Source organism: Fusarium odoratissimum, assembly GCF_000260195.1.
Source record: "Fusarium odoratissimum NRRL 54006 unplaced genomic scaffold supercont1.24, whole genome shotgun sequence".
In the NCBI taxonomy this organism is placed as follows: Eukaryota; Fungi; Ascomycota; class Sordariomycetes; order Hypocreales; family Nectriaceae; genus Fusarium; species Fusarium odoratissimum.
The window spans coordinates 427,967-450,987 of record NW_022158709.1 but is presented as its reverse complement, the minus strand read 5'-3'; the positions used below and the strand labels follow the sequence as shown (position 1 = coordinate 450,987).

Genomic DNA, 23,021 nt, shown 5'->3' with positions numbered 1-23,021 from the left:
CTCACCAGCAGGGACAGTCTCGGTGTTGTCGCCAGAAGGAGCAGAGGTAGTCTCGGAACCAGATGAGCCGGAGGTGGTCTGCTCACCAGCAGGAACAGTCTTGGTCTCCTCGCCGGCAGGGAAGGTCTTGGTGTTCTCGCCGTAAGGGACAGTCTCAGTGTTCTCACCAACGGGAGCGGAGGTAGTCTCAGCAGGAGAAGAACCAGAAGTGGTCTGCTCACCGGCGGGGACGGTCTCAGTGTTCTCACCAGAAGGAACGGTCTCGGTGTTCTCGCCTACAGGAGCGGAGGTGGTCTCAGCGGGAGAAGAACCAGAAGTGGTCTGCTCACCAGCGGGAACAGTCTCAGTGTTCTCGCCGTAGGGGACAGTCTCGGTGTTACCACCGGCAGGAGCAGTAGTGGTCTCCTCACCAGCAGGGACGGTCTTGGTGTTGTCACCGTAGGGGATAGTCTTGGTGTTCTCGCCGGAGGGGACGGTCTCGGTGTTGCCACCATAAGGAGGAGTGGGAGGCTGAGGCTTGTCACAGTCGAAGTCGATCTGGGGAACCTCAATGCGGCACTTGTCCTTGGGCTTGTTGGGCTGCTTGGGGTAGACGAAGCGAACGTTCTTGGCACCACCACACTGGCTGTTGTAAACATCGGTACCGTCCTTGGAGCAGTCGGCCTGGTGCTTGCAAGTAGAGCCGTCAGGCATGTCATAGTGGAACTCGAGACGGCAGTCAAACTCGGGTCGGACGTGGAACTTCTTCAGAGAGAAAGACTTCTCCTTGCTGCCAGCACCGCAGCCGAAAGAGGGAGCCGCCTCCTTGGCAGGGCCACACTCGGCAGAGATAGACTTGCCAAAGTGTCGGCCAGTGAGATCGCGCTTCGACTTATCGGTTCCACAGGTCCAGCCCTTGAAATCAAAATCGTTGTACTTCTCGAACTGACCGACCTGGAGGTCATCCCAGTACCAGCCTTTCTTTTGGTTCTCCTGACACTTGTTGTCAATGGCACGGGGAGGAGTGTACTTGGGAGCATCCTTCCAGTTACCCCAGTGAGCGGAGACCTCGCCAAGGCTGGCAGTGAGAGCCAGAAGGGCAAAGTTGGCCTTCATGGTAAAAGATTTGTCGGGGGAGTGGTAATAACTAGTTGTATGTGTAGCGAGTGTGTTATATGCAGAACAGAATATTAAGAAATGGAGTCAAAGGAAACGAATGACTTTGACACCAGAACAAAAAAGAGAGAACTTTGATGTAAAGAAAAGAGGAAAAGAAAAAGGTGAGTGATAATCCAAAAGAAAAAGTCGAAAGAGGTGGGAATGAGAAGCATCTATATACCCACGAGTCTCTGTGTCTATCAAAAGAGCTGGAGAGTGCTGGCCCGTGGAGGCAAAGAGCGGCCAGCCCGGCATCTGGTACCAAACATGGATTGTCCCCTCTATGGCCCATGCTTGGTGGAGATACCACCGGCGATGGGAACCCCTGATACTCGTTCAAGTCAGGTTGAGCATCGACCGTCGGCTGGAGGTTCGAAAAGGTCTTTCCAAGAATTCAGGTCCGTCCGGTGAGGTTTGACACAACGGTTCGGTGGTCCAGGGCGGCTCAGGGACAATGACAAGGATGAGTATCCGTGACAGGGACCCATGTCGTCAGAAGTTTCTCCATTGACAGGGGTCTTCAGCAGGGGCTCGGTGCAAGCCCAATGATCTGTGGCAGCATTCTCCAGGGTGTGTATCTCTCTCAGGTCTTGGCTGTGTGGATGGACTGATGAGCGACCGAGCTCGCACCATGCGAAGCGCAATGCCCAACGGTAGCCAATGTGATGCCTGTGCCTGGCCATGCAACCTTGTCTTTACCTGCCTTGCCGAAGTGGTATTCTTAGAAAGGTTAACATAACTTTTTGTTTATGCTTGACAGGGCTTACTTCAGCTGGTCCATCTCCCGCTGCTGGGCTGCGCTTCAAGAGGCCGCAGTGCATGTCCCGATCTTCAGGCGCTTGCCATGAGAAAACAGTGCAATGTGAACCAATACGAATCGAAAGGCGGTTATGCATATTCTGATTAAAGCTCCGAGGCGCTACTGCATGTGTTGATGACCACTAGCAGAGCGCCTCTCAGTAGGCCAAAAGCGAAACAGAGCTTCTAGCCAGTTACCGAGGTGGGCGTTTAGAGCACTTTGCGGGGCATCGACAGCGGGAAAATCCACACCCCGCTGTGAGGCTTGCACTTGGACGCTGAGATAGCGGTTAACTAAGACAATGAGGAGCAGAGACAATTCAGGTGGTGGATGCGGACTCAGGTTACATTCATTGGTATCCCCTACTGAAAGCGCAGTATCATCGACGCATAACATCTGTCATAATTTACGACGCCAAAAGGGGTTCGTTCTCTTTTCCTTCTTGAGATGTTTCTTTCCTTTTCCCCAGGACAAATTGCTCCTTCCGCGTCTACCATCCTTTTCTTGGGTATCATCCATCTCTACGAATGGGCAAGTGCAACTGATGAATGAAACGCTGCGCCACCATATTAGAACATGTTAAGAATCAGGGGCATCGATGGCCCGGACCCGTTAACGTCCCGCACAGGCTTCTGCAGGTACAGGCACCATATCCGCCAATCGCGCAGCAGCGCTTGCTTGGTGCCCTAGTGGTTGCCCATTGGTCGTTTGGGCATTTTTGGGCGAGCCACTAAAGGTGCTGGATCAAGGCACTTGCTTTTGTTCTTGTTCGGATTCCTCCCTTAAGGGGAGCATCGTGGTCCGGCGCTGTTTCCCCAGACCGCCACCGCAAGCCACTGACGGTCGGCCGTGACAGAAGGTGCCAAGGCATCGTCGCTTGCAGTCAGACCGTTACCGACTCGCTACCGGGAAAACACCTTAACGTTGTGCAGGTCACTCACTTGCTCGTTCTCTGATCTAGATGGAACACTTCTTGACAGTGAATGGATGCTGGAAATTATCACGATTCCATTATCAAGAATGGAGAATGTTTCTTGACTGACCCTAAAAATAACATCGCCATGTGATTAACCCTCGCACTTGTTCCTCTCCGTGATCTACAGCAGGCCTCCGAAGAAACCACGGTTGAGTAAACGTTACACCTTGAGCATGTCAATATGGTCCAAACGCGGGTTGCTACGTCAAAAGAGATTACAACACCAAGGGACTTGGTCTATTTCCCCTTTTGCAGCATCTCGCCGATTGATAGGAGAACGGAGATATTGTAGAGCCAGTCCACATATCCACCGTTTCCACCGGACTTGACGGGGATGCGAATCACGGAAGCAGGCCATTTATAACGGACAAGGTTCGTGGAATAAGTGATCATGGATCTGGCTAACACGGCCAAACGCAGGCTTGGCGTGACTGATGGCCTGACTGATTGATTCAGTCGCCTTGCTTGTACATCGTCTCTGGGCCTCATTTGCTGTGATAGCTCTAAACAGGACGGAAGTTCCAATTCGCCGCCTATACTGTTCTGTTCGGATCACTGGTCTTCCTTGAGACTAGACTACCTTATCCCCAAGTCTTCCGGGTACTGTGTTTACTGGGTACTTGTTGATGTACTACGAAACATGGCGCTTGCGTACCACTCAAAATCTATGTATAAGAATCACAATAGGGTAAGGAAATGTGTCATAGACAGCATTGGCTCTCGGCGATTACTTTCATCATGCCAAAGATGGCCAGAATTACCTACGCCAAATGGTCTCGTGGCTACCCAGCTTCCATCTCTATCTTTAGTACTGGTGTTCATTTTTAGCACCGAGCGCCACCACCCGTCCACTAGCATGGCGAGACAGACCCTGGGCGCTTGTGTTTGACGCCAAGGAGTCTCAGGAACAGGCCGCCCTAGTCTGTTTCAACATCAGGGCAGCCAATCATCAATTACTGAGCTACGAATCTGAGACGCCGATGCCTTCCAGCCCTATCACCCTTCGAAGATTTTATCTTCACAACTTTAGCAGATCCTATTCTGGACCTTGAGAGCATCCCAAAAGAGAGGTCGCAAGGGAAGAGCGACTAACAAGGACTCTCGGGTCAGAATATCGCGAGCCTACCCGTCCGGTGTTTCCCAAGTCCGGAACGATCGGCAAATGCTTGTTTGTTTTGGCAATCATGAAGTCCTGGGTAGGCTTTGGCGATATAGGAAAATATTCGCCTGCAACTGAAGTCGAAGCCAAACAACATCCAGACACGATGCGATTCATTTTGGAATAATTTGTAATGTCGAGGTTTCATCGGGATGCCTTCGGCAACCAACTGAATCCTATACCAGTTCCGTTGCAATACTCTGTCCCAGACAGAGCTCTAACGACAGCAATTACTGTTTGCTCTTACTATCTCAAAGTTTGAGTTACCAACCTTGAAACTATGCTTACTTGGCTAACACCAGGACGGGAAGTGCACGGATTGTTTCATTCAAAAGATAGAATGACGAAAAGGACAGCTTGAACAGCCAGTCGCAACATATGGTAGCCCTGTCCTTCACCTGAATACCCAGTCTGCAGCCAACCTTAGTCTATAACGACAAATTTGGTCTCTCCGGACCACACAGGCTGATGATTTCCTATGTCGTCGAAATTGCGAACCTGTCATGGCTTGTGAGCAATCACTTGCCAATACTGAATTTTTCAAATGACTAGCAGCAATTGCTTACAGGATTTCGACCGTACACTCCACCGACTTCCACGCACGTGAGATCAACGGAACTATTGATGAAAGCTCCCGGTGGCTTGCTCACGTCATGGATCGTTGGCGTCCATCAACCTTAGCCTCCGTGCATTATCAATCGACACTGATGGGGCCCTGTCCAATGCCTATCCTTTAGCTTAAATGTTTCTCCATGGTGGTATTTCTGCAAAAAAGAAACAACGTCCCATGCTCACAAAGGCGAAATACGGTATTCCAAAAAATGGTTCAAGCCAATAACCAGCTCAATATCTTTACGGAGTCGCTGTGCTGGTACTCCTGGCAAAATCGAGAAGGCTATGTCGGTAATCTTGACGATGTATCATCGCCGTTGTCGTTTCGTTTTCATCCCGGGGTTGTCATATTGTTGATAGCCTGTCTAGCTTCTTCTGGATGCCACGTTCAGTCGCCTAAAGCCCAGGCTCGCGGAACAAGGTCGAGCCATCATCGAGTGTAACGATATCCTGAAGACCCCTGAAGACAGAACGATACAGCGTTACAACGCGTGTTCTTGGGCCGGACAGTGGAGATCCCGGCCGAGACTAGTTCGAGTGGCCTGCCAGGTTCGACTTAGCGTTTTCTCTTCTCGTCGTTCCGTGTTTCGAGTTACGGCCGTGGTGGCTTTGGATGAAACTTGCGATCTGCCAGGCACTACACAAACGGTAGTTGTATTTTGCTTTTGAACGTTGAGGTGACATGGTTCTTTGCTTCTTTAGTAACGTCAATTAATTGTCACCAATAACCAGAAACGACCTTGAGAGCGAGTCTTGATCGAGACACCCAGTGACCAGACTGGTCGTACGTTTTTACGATAATGTGTTTCTATTGTCTCCCGTAGTAAATGAGATAAAATTGTGCTCAGGCTAGTTCTGCTGCAACATGCTGATCGTCAGTCACCTCATTTTCGATCGATTAGACCGTGGATTTATTGTTCACGTCGATCAGCTTGTGCCAAATGACTCCACTGATCGTCATATCCAAGCGTTATTCTTTGACCTCCGGGCGTTTCAAGGACTGTCTACAGCTTACACGAATCAGAGCTGACTCGCCTTACAGCAGCTCGGTCCAGCCAAGAGAAAAAGACCATCACATTAGTAACGAGCAGAGTACTGCCTAGCTGGTTGTGTGCTTTCTGTTGCATTTCAGTTGGTTCACTTGTCAGTTTCCTTGCAAGCACTTGCATGGGTATGGCGGTAGCTTTACAACCTCTCAGGGGAACCAAAGGTTTCTGTGACAATTCACCTCCACCAACCCTGATCGAGTTCACAAGACCCAACAAAGGCTCAGGCTTGCGAGCGTACCTGCATTTATCTTCCGAGTTCCATCCATTTGGGGATCGGACTGATGCTGCATCGGGTTGTGCAAACCTGAACTTGGCCGATTCCGTTACCACTTCGGGGAGCTAGGAGGTGGCTGTGAAGTTTGGAAGTTTCCATTTCTCTGCGTTTCTTCCGAGCTGAGTGGTGGAATTCTTACCGGGTTCATTCAACCTGGTCGTTCTTCCGGTCAACAATGGGGTTAAGCAATCACAGGCCGAAAGTTTTACCGCGAACTGGGAGGTTCCGACTGAATCCGCATATCGCTAAGTCAGTAGACTATTGTAATAAGTAAAGTGACCAAAACCTGTCGAGAGTGAAAGCAAAAGCTTTACAAAAGCAAACAGAGGCTTCCATGTGACAACCGGTAACTGTTATGGGAATTGGCTGGGGCCAGTTTCACCATGGGAAGCCACTTGAGCACGAAAATCCCATATTATTAACTTTCTCAATGAGTTAAGCATTCAGAATGCGCATTGGCCATTTTATATTCGAAACGGCGATGCTGAAGCTGAAAAAAGTCAAACACTGACTTGCCGGCCTGTCGATCAGGCTCGGAGAGGACGTAGGAAGAACTTCCACTTGACCTTTTACTTGTCTCGGAGAGGTATCTGGCAAGAGAAACGTGCTAGATACTGAATATTAACGTTCCGATTTGATCTGATTGCACTTTCTTGATTTCTAACAACGGTGTCCAAATCATACGTGCCTCGGTCTATATATGTATCACTGATAGCGAAAGCTCAACCAGCATCGGAACTGTCAAATCCAGTATCGAATAATGAGTTTCTTTTGCCATATCCCTTTTAGTTCAAGAGTTTACGCTCCCAAGCTTTCTCTGCAAGAGGTAGAGCCCACTTACTCATCCACTCCGATCGCAGAACCTGATCAGCTGTCATACACTCTTCTGGTCTGAAGCGTAGCATCCCTTTGATCATATCTAAAAAGGCACAGCTCTCCTCATCATCCAACTTTGCCGTCTTCTTCCCTCTCTGTAGAATCAGATCAAATCGCTTCTGAAGCGGCCACACCTTCCTTCCCCCCTTTGGCTGTCCGCCCTCAGTAGATACGTTTGTTCTGGTCTCCCATTTCTCCCACCACTCGTGGGGCAAGGGACCGAGCGCGTCGACCTGGTCAGCAATCACCTCGTTTTCACCGAAGAGAAAGCCGCTCATAGATGGCCCGGAACCCATGCCCTCCCAGACCATGAGTCCCAGGCTCCAGATATCAGAGGAGAATGTCAGAGGTTTCGTGGAATCAAACACTGCTTCTGGTGGTCGATTCTGTAAGTGCGTGTAAGACAACAGTCTCGTCTCCTGTGAAGGATTGAAGGCTGTTCCGAAATCGGCGAGCCACAGCTTGGCTTCAGGCAACAGAACCTCGTCGCTGGGTTTACCGAGCCAGTTTGGCGTATAGACATTCTTTGGCACTGACGGTGAGGTGAGCGGCTGACCATCAGTCCTAGTCACTGGGCAGGGGTCTGGTTTATAGTATTTCTCACACACCTGTTGGATGGAGAGATGATCGAGCTCCGATCCAGGCAAGTTAAATAGTCGAAGAACGACCCTGGCCCAGCTTATCAACTATGTGGTATCGCTGGTTTAGTTTTTCATTGACCTCGATGGGATGATAACCCCCAGGGCAGTATCTGTCGATGTATTGGACATTTCTGTAGAGTCAACAGGTTGGTGACTCTGCAGGCTGCGTGGATTTTGCTCTTCGGCCAAGACCGCGGAATTGGTAGCATCGTCGTCTCAAAGACGTGAAGGAAGCACCTCTCACGGAGCTACAACACAAACTCCGAGGAAATAGCTGCAGCATTTCGTATCAGCGGAATTTTAGGCCAATATTGTGTTGAGCGATAGGACGTCGTCAGTCAATGCCAGGGCAGGGTCAATCTACTAACCTAGAGCGTTCTCGACTGTTGACGTTGCTCACAACACGCGAAAGGAAAATAAAATGAAACTTTGTGAATGTCAATGAATCTGTAAAGAGTAATCACCATTGCACTATTCAATTTCAAATCTGATACTTTCTACATGTTGCCTGTTGAATTTTCTATCTTAGAGGCGTTCAGCAACGGTTCAGTAGCAAGCCTCACTAATTCCAGATACGACACTCTAAACGAGTTGATTGAGGCTTGAGTGAGCACTTGGGTGCCCAGAATGAATGTTCAACACAGGCAATCCTCAATGCTTGCTTGAGTCTGAAACAATGTCTGAACAGATATCATTAAATTATGTCTCTTTCTTACAGAAATGATAACCATAAGACTGTGCGGCTTAGCGTCAGGCATTTAGATGGTTGCGCAACCAAAGTCGGTCTTGTTGGGATAGTCTTTGTTCATACCTAGTACTAGGATCATGTATGTACTGAGCTGCGAACGTGATTATTGTCATTTGAAACAAAGACCCAACTTATGAACAAATAAGAATGAAGATGTACAAAAAGTCTAGACCCTCCTCCTCAACTACTCTCCGTACAGCAATTGTGTGGCATTGAGAGTTGCTCTACCGCGGCCAAACTGAAGACAACACGAGAAAACTAGCACATACGACACCAATCCTCAGTATGGCTCCAATTAGGACACGCAAACAGGTCCGTTTCAGGGATCAATATGAACGACCTAAGAACAAGGCCCCTCTTACTGAGATGAGAAAACCAGATGGCATCACCATTCTCACGAAAAAGGATGAAGTATGCCGTTTCATCACCGGCGCCCTCTCTCGCTTTCTCAAACCCATTGAGATCCCCCCCAACACCCATCTCATTGAGCATCGTCCTTGGAGCGCAGGAGGGATCTACACCATCCGCTCTGTCGAGCCTATTCTGCCAAACACAAGGTATGATATCGCCGTGCGTGTCATTATACACCATGAGATAAGGTGGGTGCAGGTAATTTTCTCTATGGCGAGAGGTTTGTTTGATAGAGTCTCACTTCCTCCTGTGCAATGGATTGAAGTGCCGGATATGGAACTTTCCTTGAACAATGGTATGAAGGTGTGTGTTCAGATTGAAGACCCTATTCATGGACAGTTGTTGGCATCTTACCTCAAGAAGCTGGACCTGCTTGAGTTGCAAGCGAATGGAACAACTGACTCGGAAATGGAAAGCCCGCAATGATGTGCTCGGGGAGATCATGCAGAAAGGTTTGATAGAGATATTAATGTTGATATTGACTGAAGAGGTTCCGATACTCGCACAGATTGTGGGGTCTTTGTAGTTGGGAGTTACGGCGTGGAGTTGAACCAGAATGCAGTTATATAGGAAGCAGGGCCTCACTGATCTCAGCGGGTAAGTTCATCATTTACACACGTTTAGATTTGTTTGTGGATAGTTTCTGAATATATAATCCTTCGTTACTATCATCGCTTGTAAGCCCAAGATAACAAAGCTGAAGATGAGAAAACACCATGTTAACCAGAATCTTCTAATAATCGGGCGCTCATAGTGTAACACTTTGACTGTGCTGGGTAACTGAGATCACAAAATTGGCAAAAACTCCTGACACTAATGACCCTTTGTCATGTATCAGTAAAATAGAACCAGGATGTAGTATGTAGTTGCATTAGTCTATTTTGAGTATTGGTCTATTATGGCATCCAAGCTTACCCGCCGCCTTGCATCCTGCGTAGTCTTTCCTCCGCAGCTCGGGCTCTCCTCTCACGCTCCAACCTCATCCTCATCTCAGGCGTTAAACCTCTCTCTTCCGCCTCTCTCCTCTCCTGTGGCGTCTTCTTGAGCCCCGCCGCCAGAGCGTTTCCCTTCTGTTTTCGTCCTTCTGAAACCTTTGGACCTTCAACCTGTAATCTTTCCTCTTCAGCGCGCCGACGCTCCGCCTCTTTGTCACTGGTTTCCTTCTTCTCCCGCTCGTCACGTTTATCGGCTTCAGCCTTGGTCATGGCTGGCGGTACCTTGGCATCGTCCCAGGACCACTTAGACTCTCCGAGCTCGGAGCGGGCGACCCGGAACGCATCGCGCGTCGAGCGTTCACCAGCCAGTTCGAAGGGCGTCTTGCCATCGTTGTTCTTTATGGTAGGATCCGCTCCGCCACGAACGAGAAGGCCAAGTACTAATGGTGCAGCGTTTTGAGCCGCGGCAAGATGGAGTGGTCGTGGTGCGTGGTGGTTTTGCTCCACAGGCTGAAACTCGAAGTCGGCCGATATGTTGTTGTTCTTAAGGTATGAGAGTAGCGCAGGGACTTTCGACCTTCGTACAAACGCTTGAAGTTGAGATGTGTGGAGTAAAGCAGTCTCTTCCTCTTCTGTCAACTTCGGTTTTGAGGGCTTTGTACTCGTCTTTGTTGGAGTCGCTGACCCAGAGTCTTTCTTCTGTTCCTGCACAGGCTCGATCTCACGGACTTTTAGTCGCGTCAACTCGATGAAGGATCGCATGAGTTCATTCTGCGTCGCTCGCCGTGTGCTGAAGGGAAAGCCCCGCAGTCGAGTATCATTATGCTTCAACACCTGTCCCTCGTAGGGGCCGAAGAGCGTTCTTCGATTTGTCACACCTGTTGCTCGGATGAACAGTAACTCTGATGTGTCGATGAGGGCTTTCCAGTCTTGGAGAAGGGTTCTCACATCCTCTACCAAAGCCTGTTCGTTATATCGTCGCAAACTTGAACCAGCCGAGTGAGCAGCACCCTTCGCATTATCGTTGGCCGATTGAGAACCACCTTGCTTTCGTCGGGTTGTGTATCGATGGAAGGTCTTGTGAGCAAGCACCGTCGCTTCTCGATTCATGGTAGTGCCGTTCTTGTTGGATCGTGGGGCAAGAGATACAACCATGGCCGCAAAGTGGCCACCTCCAATCATACAGAGAAAGATATGAGGACCCTTGTACGCGACCTCTGGTAAGGCGCCCTCCTTAGGGATCTTGGGCACGGATATAGGCTCGACCTGCTTCTTCTTCAACACCTCCACCAGATCCTGGTTTCTTTGTTCCTCGCCCGTCAAGACTGCGCGGTACATGCCAAAGTAGGTCTTCTCTGGAAGCAGCGGAGAGCTGAACCATACCAGAGGTGGTTTGCCGCGACCTGGCTTTCCTGCCGTTTCCTCATCATCATCTCCGGTTGAATCGTTCGCCTTATCAGCCAATCTCGCCTGCTTCTTCAACAGCGCAGTCAGTGTTGAGTCTTGTCGGCCATCTTCCTCCTCTTCTTCCGACTCGTCTGAATCAGAACCCGATAATGATTCGTCCAGGTTGCCTACGAGCTTCTCGAATTCCGCCTCTGACACGGGTTTTTGTCCTCGCAGTTTTTGCTTGAGATTATAGTGATGAAAATCAGACTTGAGATGCCCCCGCTGGTCGATTACTGTTGTGAATGTGAGACCGCACAAAGAGCACGCTTGTGTCCCGACGAGATTCGAATCTGACGACGACGCGCTCTCAAAAGAAGAAGTTTTCGTGGCTTCGGCGGCAGCGATTGCCTCAGCTTCGGCGTCCGTATCAGATTTGAGCACCAAAGTGTCCAAAACTTCGGCAGGCAGATCATAGACTGGTTAACTCGTCAGCACTTTGCGACATCGAGACACGCCGATCCATGGCGGGGGAGGGGTTTGAGACGAGTACATACGATACAAGGGCCGCCGAAGAAGATCCTCGTTCGTCTTAGCCATGGTGAATGATGGATGTGATTTCGTGCGTATAGAGAGCCTGGCGGAAGAATAGGAGTTGTACTGAACTGACGTCTTTGTCGCGATATTTGAACTTTTTAACAGCCCAGCTGAGGCCATACGTCTGCGTCATAGCGATTGACTCTGCGCCCCACCAAAGCTTGAGTCAACCGGCCAGAAAAAGACCCCGCAAAGCCACAGGAATGGTCGCACCGCCTCAATTCTCACAGTGTGGTTACTGTTAGGAGTGGGGAACTCTCTATTGAGCTCTATTGACATGTTCCATATCATTGGCCCAGAGCTAGATACCTAGCATCCATTAAACCCTCCACTGTCACCAATGGCACCCCCCTCGACAGGCCCTCCTCCCCAAGCTCTCTCTTGTAATTCTTCTTCAATCACATCGAAATATTTTTGTTGTGCAGTACAATTGTCTTCAATCTTTGCTCTCAGGACAATCAATTCCAACAATCAGTTTACATTCACGTTTCATCACAATTCCCTCGACAATCTTTGCTATTCGCTTCATTGTCTTCCCAAGTCCATTGCTCTCAAGCTTCACAATGGCTGCAACCCTTGAATCTATTCTCAGCACTGTCTCCATGATCGAACATGAGCTTGCTACTCGCGAGGATCTTGCGGCTGTTAATGATGCCAAGCTTGATGTGGTCAAGAGTTCAATCAAGCACTTCTCCAACCCCAAACCTCAACTTGCTGGTAATAACCCACAACGTCTGAAACATGTTATGCAGACTGAGCAACTCTTGCGTGCTGCTTGCCTTCCTAGCAGCTATCAGAGAGCCCACGCCGTCCAATTTCACGCCCGAGGACTATCTAAGCAGGCTGTCGCTCAAAGGGTCAATTGGACTCAGCCTCTAACTCGTGCTGCGACTCGCGTCAAAGCTCGTCAAATATCTGACAAGTCCTCTTGCACCGACGCCCGACCCCTAGCCCCTACCATCATTCAAGCCCGAGAGCTAGTCAAGTTCATCAAGTCTTCTCCCCATGCCCGTCGCATGTCCCTCTCCAAGATCGCTGCTACCCTCGGATTGGAAAGTTCTGATATTGCCATTCGCAATGCTCTCGGTCGGTACGGGTACAAGTTGTACCCGGCCGTCATTCGTCCTTACATTAGCGAGGAAACCCGAAAGCTTCGACTTGAATTCGCTCTCAACCATGTCAAATGAACTATCGAGCAGTGGAACAAGGTTCTCTTCACTGCGGAAGTCCGTATTCCCCTTACAGACGCACACGAACCCTTGGTCATTCGACAGTCCGACGAGGAATACCATCTTGACTGCATCAACGACGTGCCTGCCGAGCCTACTAACTGCAATGACAGTGAGCTGTACTTCGCTCACTTCTCAGGTCTCACGGGCAAAGGCCCTCTCATTGCTTGGAGTCGCGACGCGGACAACAAGTTCGGCCCCCTTGGCCCTGTGAATCACTACAAGGTCATCTTTCCAGGATTCTCCAAGTGGATCAGTGATCAGCCTTCTGGATCTCGCTTTGCTATGCGCCCAGATATGTGTGCTCACGCTGCTGTTGCCGTCAAGGACGAGATGCGAGGACGATTTATGCCCATCGAGCACTTCCCTCCCGCTTCACCCGACCTAAACCCCATCACCGAAATATTCAACTGGGCCAAGGCTAATCTCAAGACTGACAAGGACCGCTCTCTTTTCGGCGAGGTCGCCGAGTGGCGCATCCGACGAGTTGTCCGAGGCACCTGGAACAACATACCTCAGGAAAACATGAAAGCGCTCATTGAGAGCATGCCTCACCGATGTCAGGCTGTCATCGACGCCAATGGGATGCAGACCCGAGACTAGAGTTAATATCCACGACTCACAAGTTGATGATGAGATGAAAGAACTGCATTTATGCTAACGACCAAGAAAAGTGACGACGATACGACAACCGAAAACGGCGATAGTTGACGAGAGATTCCGGGCATAACTGGGCATCGATCGACAGGGGCGATGAAAAGGGGGCAGGGACCGAGATTATGTTTATGATACCCATCTGTTTCAATAATGCTACGCATTTAATTCCAAACACGCGTGCTGTGCATGTCTAATGATTATGTAATTCCTGTGATATCATCGGCAACACGAGTTTGGTCCAGCTGCGGAGTAGAGTTCTAACAAAGCTTACCCCGCACATCAGCGCTCCAGGCGGTTTACCACCCTAAAACTTGGCACGCGAGCTTAAGCTTTATGCTACCGCCGCACCTTATCTTGGTCTGTCAATCCCTGTCGAGATGTCCACCAATACTTTTTGGTGTCAACGTCACTGCACATCATTTTTCAGCTGCGAAAGTACGATCCCCTGGTCTCACGTACATGTCCTTGTTTTTAATTGCGTCAGTGGTTTTCTTGCCATACAGTGAATCAAGAATTGTTCCTTCCCCGCCTGGTGATGTGCTACGTGACTAGTTGTATAAAAGGGAAGATCTCGTCCGCTTCTTGAACTTTCCATCTTCATACTCATCAACCTACATATCCAAATCACAAATTACAACTTGAAACCCAAAACTCAAACTATCATCATGGATTTCGTCAAGAACCTCGCAGGTGGCAACAACAACGCCAGCAACACCGAGGGCCAGCAAGCTCCTCCCGAGGCTGGCGGTAGCTTCATGGACAAGGTCAACGGAATGGCTGGCGGTGGCGCGCAGGGCGAGAAGAACGAAGATGGTCTTGACAAGGGTAAACATCTCCTTCCAACTTCCTATGTAGCACTATACTAACAACTGTTGCAGCCGTCGACTTTGTGCAGGAAAAGTTCCTCGGTGGAGGCGACCAGAGCAACGAGGGCGCCGCCGAGCAGGCCAAGGACGAGGCTATTTCCGATGCTATTCGTGACCAGTACAAGAGCGCCACAGGCAGCGAATTTCCCATCTCCGACAAGGACAAGAAATATGGAGCTTAAAATGGCGTCGAGGATCACACGAGCTCTGAGACAAGAGCGAAAACAAATAATGTACGATAAAATGATGAAAGCACCTGAATGATCACGAAACCCATTACGTTCTAATGAGGCAATCCTTTACTTGTTGATGTGAATGCTATTATAAGCTATCCCCTTTGTCAAGTTGCCTTTACCTATTCACCATCGTGAGAAATGTCTTCCATTCATCACCCCAAGTTCATGCTGTCTTGATGCAGCCACCAAAAATTTCATCGGCCATTGAAAGCGGTCGTCATGATGATTGTGTCCGAGTTGAAGGATTATCCTCATGCTTCGAATGACAGACCCTTCAGTCGCCCAACCTACTCCAGCATCTTCAATGCTTTCATTCGCATGAAAACAACCGTCTGCAGATGATCAACTGCAAGAGGCAAGTTCTCGCTGACAGCGAGGATTCGCGCTGTCTTGACGGCGCTCTTGATCTGTCGGCCATTCAGAGGCATGCTGGCCAGTTTCGCAATCGCATTACTGTCTTCAGCCAACTTCTTGTTCTCTCTGATGAGGAAGTTGTACCAGATCTTGGCCCGGGAGGCTGGCTCCAGATCCTGGAAGACGAACGAAAGGTCGATACGTGACTCGAACGCGGGATCGATGGCAGGGTAGCGGTTGGTGGTCAGAATCATGAGACCCTTGTAGTATTCCAGGAGGCGAAGGAAAACTAGAAGAAAATGTCAGACAGGTCAACACAACCGAATAGGGTATCTTACTGGTGGTCATCTCGTTCTGCGTGAGGTTGCTGCTGGTGCGCTTTTCAAGGAATACGTCGGCCTCATCAAGTAAGAGGATGGCATCCCAGCGGGCACAGCGGTCAAGAGCAGTCTTGAGATTGCACTCCAGTTTGGAGGTATCCATCCCAAGGTCCGAAGTATCAATGCGGTAGAGGGGGCGTTTCAGATTCTCGGAGACTGTGTTGACGTCAGCAAGGAACTGTAGCATAAAAATTGATAGAATATACCCGATTCTGCAGTGAATGTCTTTCCCGTACCGGGGGGACCACACAAGAGCATGACAAGACCTTTTCCTGTGACTAATGTCAGTTCATATCTAACCATTGGTGAGGAGAAGCGAACCCTTTCCGTGGACAAAGTCGTCGAAATGCTGCAACTGTCCGTTCTTTGTTGCGCCAACAAATCCAACCAAGAGTCTCTTCTCTGCTTCATCGATGACGAGGTTATTGATGGCCTCAGTGTTCCATTCAATGTCGGTGAGATGGTCGATCTCGGCATAGCCTATCACAAATTCTTAGCATCAGTAGGTTCGAGAGGTTTGAGCCTGTGAACTTACACCACACCTTTCGTTCGATCGAGAAACAGTTCACAGTTGAGACAGTCAACATGGCCTCCTCATCCGTAAGGCGGTCAGAGTGATCTCCTTCTTCGCTCTTTGGATCACTGGCTTCCTGAGATTCTTGGTGGTCGTCAGGAGTAGACGCCTTCGAGTCGTTCCCATCCGCCTTCATTGCGCTGTGGAGATTCAGCTCGTACAGGGGTCCTACATAGCGAGACCAGTCATCATTACAACCGTCCGCATCAACGATAACTCGTCCCTCTGTCTGTGGTTTTTGTCAGCGCTTCTGAGCGTTAGATGTACCATGAATCCTTACCAGTTGAATCGGAAGACGGGGTTCCTTGGGAATGATGCGTTCCTGGTTTTCCCACTCATTTTTCGACAAGAATGTTAGTCTAGCTTTAAAGCTTGCATCAATGACAGACAGACTTGCTTACCACATGAACAATTGAAGAAGATTCTTCGCGGTGCTGAGTTTTACCCGCCTGGGTCGGATCTTGATGGAAGCGGAAATGAATGCCTCGTAGGTCTTCATACTTACGCCCACGCTTGATGAGGGCAGCTTTCAAAGCCTTGATATCATTCTCGGGACAGGCCCAGACCGGCCTGACGATGAGGTCAGAGAGCGGCCGGGTGCCGTGGAAGGCAGGGACCACGAATGTGGACTTGACAGTGGAATAATCTGAACCAGTCCATGCAATTTGGTGCACTGAAAGATGACAACCTCCATATTTTCGGGAAATTCCCGCAGCTATTGGGGCTTCTGAGCGGAAGAAGAGCTGGGCAGGCTTGAAGACAAACTTGAGGTCTTCCCAAGAAGCGCACCCAGTCTCCTTGATTCTCTTGACTCGACTGAGAGTGCCTCGCAGCTCATTCTTGAGCATGTCCACAAAGAGTTTCATGAGCTTCTGGATCTCAGAACCGGCGTTGACACCTGCCAGCTTGCATAGTTGCTCCCAGCGATGAATGAGAGGAACAAATGGTGCCTTGAATTCAAGGACCTCACCGCCGCAGCTCACATCAGGATGGCCTCTGAAGACATCGTAGAGAACGGCCTGCAGGGCGGGGTTGTTGATCCAGATGGTTCGGACCTCCCAAGTACTGTCCTTGGTTGGGAAGCGGCCACAGACAACAGCATATTTACCGCGAACTCGCTTGATTTCACGGATCTCCTTCTGCACCTCGCCGTATGGCATCTCGTCAAGCCATTTGACGAAATTACCATTGTAGTCGAATTTGGCAAAGGCATCCTTGACTTCACAAATCAATCCGGGTTTCTCGACTAGATACAGATATGTTGGTCAGGTAACATTCCGGTGGGTGAAGCGATAAAGATAGATTACCTTGGGTATATTCAACAGCATTCCAAGCTTCGACATCACCCCATCCTGGGTCCGTGATTGGCGACCCGTCCCAATCCATCGTGTGTGGTCGGAAGCTGTCAAGTGAGATGATGTCAAAGTAGAGTCTACAAGCGCTCGATGAAGATTATCGGATTTGAAAGGGAGTTGGGTTTTGAAAGTGAAGAAAAAAGGTGGGAGAAGATACGGAGCTTTATAGCCAAGGGCTGCCTACCAGTTGCGAGCAGTGTTGCTTGCGTGTGTCTGGTCTGTGAATCACCGTGACATTGGCTCCTTTTGGCCTTTTCATTTGCGAGAGCTGTAAACAGCTAAACTTGGACAGGTTTGCCCCGAGCCTTTGTATGGCTGAGCTGTTACTGCAATTGATTGCTATGGCGAAGTTGACCTGCTCCAAACACACGGGGAGAAGCCAGCAGATTTTAAGTTTGAGGCATTGCCATTGAATTTTGGAAGTTATTAATACGAGCGACTAAATTATTTACCTTATGAAACTCGATTCAATACTTCAAATGTTCCCGTGAAGCAACAGTTGAAAGACCTTTTGGGGTCAAGTAATGGAAATCTTTGTTTTTTATTGTTTTCCTCAATCATTCCGCTTTTATTTGCTGATCTGATCGAGGCTTGGTATATATCGAAAAGTAAATACAAGTATTTATTGATATACTTGGGACATATGTGTGAGTTGTATGCAATCGGTAGCTCGAGTAGTCAGAATGTTTCTGAAGGAAATGGCAAACCCGGAAGACAGATCCCAAACAGAACGACTTTGAGTAACGAAAAGGGTTTGACGGAAAACACTGAGGGCCGAGAATGTACTCTAGTGAATATGATGCCTGATTTCGCATATCTTGGATGAATTGCCTACACTTAGACTATGGTGATCCACATCTTGAATATCAAGGTGACATCTGTTTGCCTATGAGTGCTACAAGAGGGACTATCCTTCGATCTAGTACCACAAGCCAGCATGGCTTGGCTACGGATACGACATTAGTTTTTAGACGCAAAAGCTTTTACCGTAAGCTTAACTACTATGTTTATAAGTCAAGTCAAGTCAAAACGATAACATGTTGCCACCCCACCCCCACCACTTCAGCTATGGATATCAGTCATACGCCGATCCAACAAGTGGAGTATCACAACATGATGATCCCATAGAATCCGTAGAAAGCCAATTATCTCTTTCGAAGTAGCACAAGTTGAGACTAGTTAGAGGATAATCCTGACATTATGATCCAATCTGATCATCAAAGTCGAGCCTTATGGAGTTCTAAGGTAGATGAAAATGATAGACAGAATCAAGTGGATGAGGCACTACCGAGTTGGGAATGGAAGCAAGTATCTATTGGCTTGTGCCAAAGATCTCCTGCTAGTCCTTACTTTAGTCGCTAACGCTAGGACTCTCGGGTATTACCTTCTTGGTCTCGCCGGACGCTTTTCCGTCTTAGGCTGCTGCATCTAACGGCTGTAGCTGAGCTGACTATTTAAATCACCGCTTCCCATCCTTCAACAAAACATCATCTCAACGATAATTATATTTAATCTTCACTACAATGACGCGCCGCAATGAATCAGAGATCATAGACGACCTCCGCCAAACTGAAAGTGCCACCAAGAGAAAGCTCACTATTCGCCAATTCACAAAAGCCTTACGACGTGAAGATCGCTTCCAGCAAGCATGGGATGCTGTAGGGGGAGCTTCAGGACTGGCCTGTCTGATGGCCGAGTTTAGCATTCGAGACGTGCGTGATATGTGCAAGCGTCTGGGCTCGACCGCTTCAGCTCAGAAGGCACAGTCCCAAAGGCGCGCTGCTCTTGGAGAGTTGGTCACGATACTCTACGAGGGGCGAGAAGATGACAGACCTCTCACCAGCTTCTACCAAGACATTGTTCCGGCATGCAACCTTGAGCTGGTAAAGAAGTTTGAGAAGGATAGGAAGATCGAGTGGACGCCTCCACAGACCAAGCGTCTCTTTCTAGGCCATCGAGAGCAGCACGAGGATAAATTCCTTAGCGAAATCTTGTGCAAGGACAAAAACATCAGGTTTTACCAGCATAGGAGACTCTTTCGTGGCAACATCGCCTTTTGTGAGAAGATATTGACGACCCTCCTCGCAAAAGAGGGTAAGATCCATGTCCCATCTGATTTGATAGATGAAGTGGCTATGCCTGTTCTCAAGCGCCTTCTCAAGAGCAGATACGACGACGAGAGGCGCATCAAATATCTAAGTCTCGTACTCCAATGTACCCAAAAACACGAGGAAGAGATTTCCCAGCAGCTTGTTCTCAGACAAGGTGGCTTGCTTCAGTACACTGTCGATCGGTGGGCCAAGGCTGCCGATGGTAGTGAAAGCAAGAGACAAAATCAAGCTCGTTTGGTACAGGCGATCCAGCTATTGCCAAAGGAGAAATCGCCCATCGAATTAGAGAGAATACGTCAGACTTTGTGGGTTCCTTGGGAGTTAGATATCGATGGCAGATATGACTTCTTTCGCCTCTTCATCCAGCATCACAAAGACTATAAAATTGACATCGAGAGCGATTCGGAACAAGATCTGGCCAGACTCAAGGGTCTCCCTGAAAGAGCCTGGCCTTCAGATCTGTTCTTCACCATCAATTACAAGAAGTCTCTACAACTTTTTGAGAAGCTAGAAAGCCTATTTCCCAAGAACAACTTCCTCCAAGTTGCGAACCAGAGTGGAACAATACTTAATCAGTCGCAGGGACATATCAAACACAGCGGTTTCGGAGACGTCGAGATTGTAAGGGCGTTGCTGATCCGCAAATCAAACACACAAGATGAGCACCAGGGATGGCTTGATCACGCCATTGGTCTCATCAATGAGAGGAAAACGAACGCTCAACAGGCTCGTGAGGCTGTGGAGCGCGCATACTGGGCTAGAGCCGCCTTGAATCTCTGCGTCGCTATTGGAGACCTACAGACTCTGAACGACACTATTATCTGGTCTCGGCGTTTCATCAAGGACTCTCTCACAAGCCATGGTTTGTTCAGTGTGAAAGTCTTCAAGACAAAGGAGATTGAAGAAGTGTTGGGTGCCATGCCAGATGAGCGTGTCAGCTCACCTGAAGCTGTTGTGTCATTCACATCAGCCCTGCGCAAGAAGTACATCGAGTTTGCAAACCAGGTTCTCATCAATATTGTTGAGACTGCAACGCTCGCAGTCGGAGAACCCGGATTTAAGGCCCACAATTGGACCTGGCTGTTCAACCTCATTATGGCCGTAACGGGCCAACGTATGAGCAGATTGGAAATCTTCTTCAAGAGCCTGGCAGAATGTTCAGAGGCAGGTCGTGAAAGGTGCCAAAGGAACATGATGGAGATTGTCTGGAAGCCAACAACGGACTTGCTTATCGAAGCCGGAGCTGTAGTTCGAAACCCAGCTTTGGCGACCGCACATGGCGGTTCGCTCTTCGACTCTCTCACCACTTCATCGAATCGCGAGTCTGTCAAGGGTAGCTATGTATACCGATTACTTTCGAGAACATCTCTATCGCCACCCTTGCTTGCAGAGCTGGCACGCTTCCTTATCGATAGGATGAGGGAGCGACTGGGATCTGAAGCCATACGTGCGCAGATGCAGGATATTGTCTTCGTCATTGAGCGTCTGGCTTCCAGCGATCAGCCTTCACTGGCATGCCCCTTCATTCGCGACTTGGTTTTGGACAGTGAAGGCGCCAAAGAAAGCTCCTCTTGGCACCGCCACCTTCTCAGCGTTGGATTCCTCTCTGTGCTTCCAGCCAAGCCAGCAAAGGAAATGTTATACACAATGGCCAGTGCGATAAAGGAGAAGATGCGAGAACAAAATCAGAACAAGGACGCTAAAGAACAAGCAGAGAGATCCGAGGAAACCACTGAGGAGGACGTATCAACAGGTCCCAAGCCCTCTCAGGGACCATCCATCAAGGTTACAACCGTCAAGATGCTCGCCCAGATCTTGCAGTACAACCTGTTCATGGACCCGTCTTCATCATGTGAAATCCTGGTTGGTCTCCTTGCGGAAGCACGGCACATCGATATCAGAATCACCATCACCAACAGCCTCTTTGCAATCTTGGAGGAACCTACTTGCCCTCTCAGTCTACGGAAACGCATCCTTGAAGCCCTTGGGGAATATATCGTTCCAGCAGCTGCACAGCTCAATGAGAGACGCGGACTGACTGAAGCTGATTGGGTTGCTGCTTCAGCCCAAGACGCCCCATTGCCTGAGATTGGCGCCGAAACTCCCCTTCTCAAACTCTTGATCTTGAAGGTCAGGGGACAAAGTTTGAACGAAGAAGATAAAAGGAGGCTCGCGTCCCTCGTTATGGGTGCAGTAGAGCAATCAGCTGTCAACAACACCCGCTGGATGAAACTCTTCTTGAGTAAAAACAACTTCTCTCTCGAGGAAGATATTCCACATCTCCCCGTGCATCTCACTACAGTATCTGCTCTTTATGGGCAACTCCAACCCTACACACCTATATCAGTCTTCAATATGGTTCGCTCCGCCGCACTCATCAATGTCGATCCCAGCCCTGGCATACTACGCATCACAAAGGCCATCCAGGAGGACCGGGATCTCGTTAACTCAAAGGCAGGCAAGCATTGGCTTTCGCAATTTTCCAACCCCGGGCGCGATTCGTTCAAGTTTGGAATCATGCTGTCTGCGGCCATGGTACAGCAGAGTCCTGCCGACCGAGAGTCCAAGCTGGCTGGAAATGGAGTGTCTTTGCCGATGCTTCAGTCCTTCGTGATCGAGTACATTGAGAGGCTGCTCAAGATTGGACAAGCCGACATGGTGATGACGCTCGTCATGAGGCTTAGTGGCGGACGGTTTGAGGATCGACAGAACTGGAACGACTGGATGGAAAACTCGGTGCCCGTTATCAAAAAGATGATCTCCAAGACAGAAGAAGTTCAAGAAAGTATCCGTCGTAAGGAAGCAGAGACTCGCAGGCTGCCCAGTGTGTTTCGGATGAAACTAAGAACGATACCTGTGCCCTTGTCCGATGGAACAGCCGAAGAAGATCAGGCATTCACAGAAGAGCTTTACAAGCTCATTGGGGACCTCGGAAGCCGCGAATATCACCCGTATCATATGGACTTTCAGAAACTCAAGGAGGAGTTTGATTACTGGCCCCTCACACAGTCATTCGGCCGTTTTGCACTCATGTTGGCAGAATTTCAGGAGTATGATCTTGCTTCCACAGAACAGCCAACACTCAAGGACTATCTCTGTTGGGAGATCCTTGGTCATATACTCACTAAGGCAAAAGATCCAAAGGATGCAAATATTGTTGAAGATGTCAGGCAGTTGATGCGGAAGTGGGAAACCTGTGAGGACGAAGCAATGAGGACAATGGGGATGAAGTTCAAAGGATTGCTGAAGGATGCCGACAAGACATGGTATAAACAAGTCTGAGCATACAATTACGAAATTGCGAAATGAATCTCGATCGATGACCACTTCCTCCTGAGCCCAAACAGATAGGCATAAACTCAAAAGATGGCGGCTGTGGAGCGGTGCGGCATTGAATCACCTAGGTAGCTACCTCATGAAGGCGGGTGATGTTGAAAGGGGTTCTTGACTAAGTCTGCCTATTTATTATTGTACATGACATGCTCGCAGAATAATTGTAGTGTCTCTCAAGTGCGAATCGTCCAGAAACAAGTCATTGCATTTGGGAATGTTGCTATAATAATAGAAACTACAATAGTATCATACCATTTCACGTGCTTCATCCACCATCATGTGCTATCTAAGCCACCAAGCAATACAGATTTCTTTAAAACAATGTA

At 49.1% G+C, this 23,021-nt stretch overlaps 7 protein-coding genes across 8 annotated transcripts in view; 3 read left to right on the top strand and 4 right to left on the bottom strand.

Annotated features, from left to right (window-relative positions):
* Window positions 1-1,578, bottom strand: part of FOIG_12077 (uncharacterized protein) — a gene marked incomplete at its 5' end in the record, with an annotated part of 3,727 nt that extends 2,149 nt beyond the window's left edge. The window contains one exon of one of the 2 annotated variants that reach the window (XM_031212801.1): window positions 16-1,578. In XM_031212801.1, the coding sequence (XP_031057679.1) occupies window positions 16-1,095 (1,080 nt within the window). The remainder of the gene's footprint in view (window positions 1-15) is intronic. The other variant, XM_031212802.1, reaches the window with a different exon arrangement.
* A 5,034-nt stretch (window positions 1,579-6,612) lies between these two features.
* FOIG_12076 (uncharacterized protein) lies at window positions 6,613-7,652 on the bottom strand (the record flags this gene model as incomplete). Its single annotated transcript, XM_031212800.1, has 2 exons — window positions 6,613-7,551; window positions 7,603-7,652. 2 exons carry the CDS (start codon window positions 7,650-7,652, stop codon window positions 6,792-6,794), a joined length of 810 nt encoding a protein of 269 aa, XP_031057678.1. The 3' UTR covers window positions 6,613-6,791.
* Window positions 7,653-8,556: 904 nt separating this feature from the next.
* Window positions 8,557-9,108, top strand: FOIG_12075 (uncharacterized protein; the record flags this gene model as incomplete). Its single annotated transcript, XM_031212799.1, has 1 exon — window positions 8,557-9,108. One exon carries the CDS (start codon window positions 8,557-8,559, stop codon window positions 9,106-9,108), a length of 552 nt encoding a protein of 183 aa, XP_031057677.1.
* Window positions 9,109-9,504: 396 nt separating this feature from the next.
* FOIG_12074 (uncharacterized protein) lies at window positions 9,505-11,735 on the bottom strand. Its single transcript, XM_031212798.1, has 2 exons — window positions 11,561-11,735; window positions 9,505-11,482 (listed from the first exon to the last, which is right to left on the bottom strand). The coding sequence occupies exons 1-2, from the start codon at window positions 11,718-11,720 to the stop codon at window positions 9,594-9,596; spliced, it is 2,049 nt and encodes a 682-aa protein (XP_031057676.1). The 5' UTR covers window positions 11,721-11,735; the 3' UTR covers window positions 9,505-9,593.
* Window positions 11,736-13,865: 2,130 nt separating this feature from the next.
* On the top strand, window positions 13,866-15,106 carry FOIG_12073 (uncharacterized protein). The gene is made up of 2 exons (XM_031212797.1): window positions 13,866-14,311; window positions 14,365-15,106. Exons 1-2 carry the CDS (start codon window positions 14,152-14,154, stop codon window positions 14,532-14,534), a joined length of 330 nt encoding a protein of 109 aa, XP_031057675.1. The 5' UTR covers window positions 13,866-14,151; the 3' UTR covers window positions 14,535-15,106.
* On the bottom strand, window positions 14,876-17,282 carry FOIG_12072 (uncharacterized protein; the record flags this gene model as incomplete). The annotated part of the gene is made up of 7 exons (XM_031212796.1): window positions 14,876-15,231; window positions 15,281-15,478; window positions 15,529-15,594; window positions 15,644-15,802; window positions 15,858-16,125; window positions 16,298-17,142; window positions 17,204-17,282. The coding sequence occupies 7 exons, from the start codon at window positions 17,280-17,282 to the stop codon at window positions 14,876-14,878; spliced, it is 1,971 nt and encodes a 656-aa protein (XP_031057674.1).
* Window positions 17,283-18,730: 1,448 nt separating this feature from the next.
* FOIG_12071 (uncharacterized protein) lies at window positions 18,731-23,000 on the top strand. Its single transcript, XM_031212795.1, has one exon. The coding sequence runs from the start codon at window positions 18,775-18,777 to the stop codon at window positions 22,642-22,644; it is 3,870 nt and encodes a 1,289-aa protein (XP_031057673.1). The 5' UTR covers window positions 18,731-18,774; the 3' UTR covers window positions 22,645-23,000.
* Window positions 23,001-23,021: the final 21 nt, after the last annotated feature.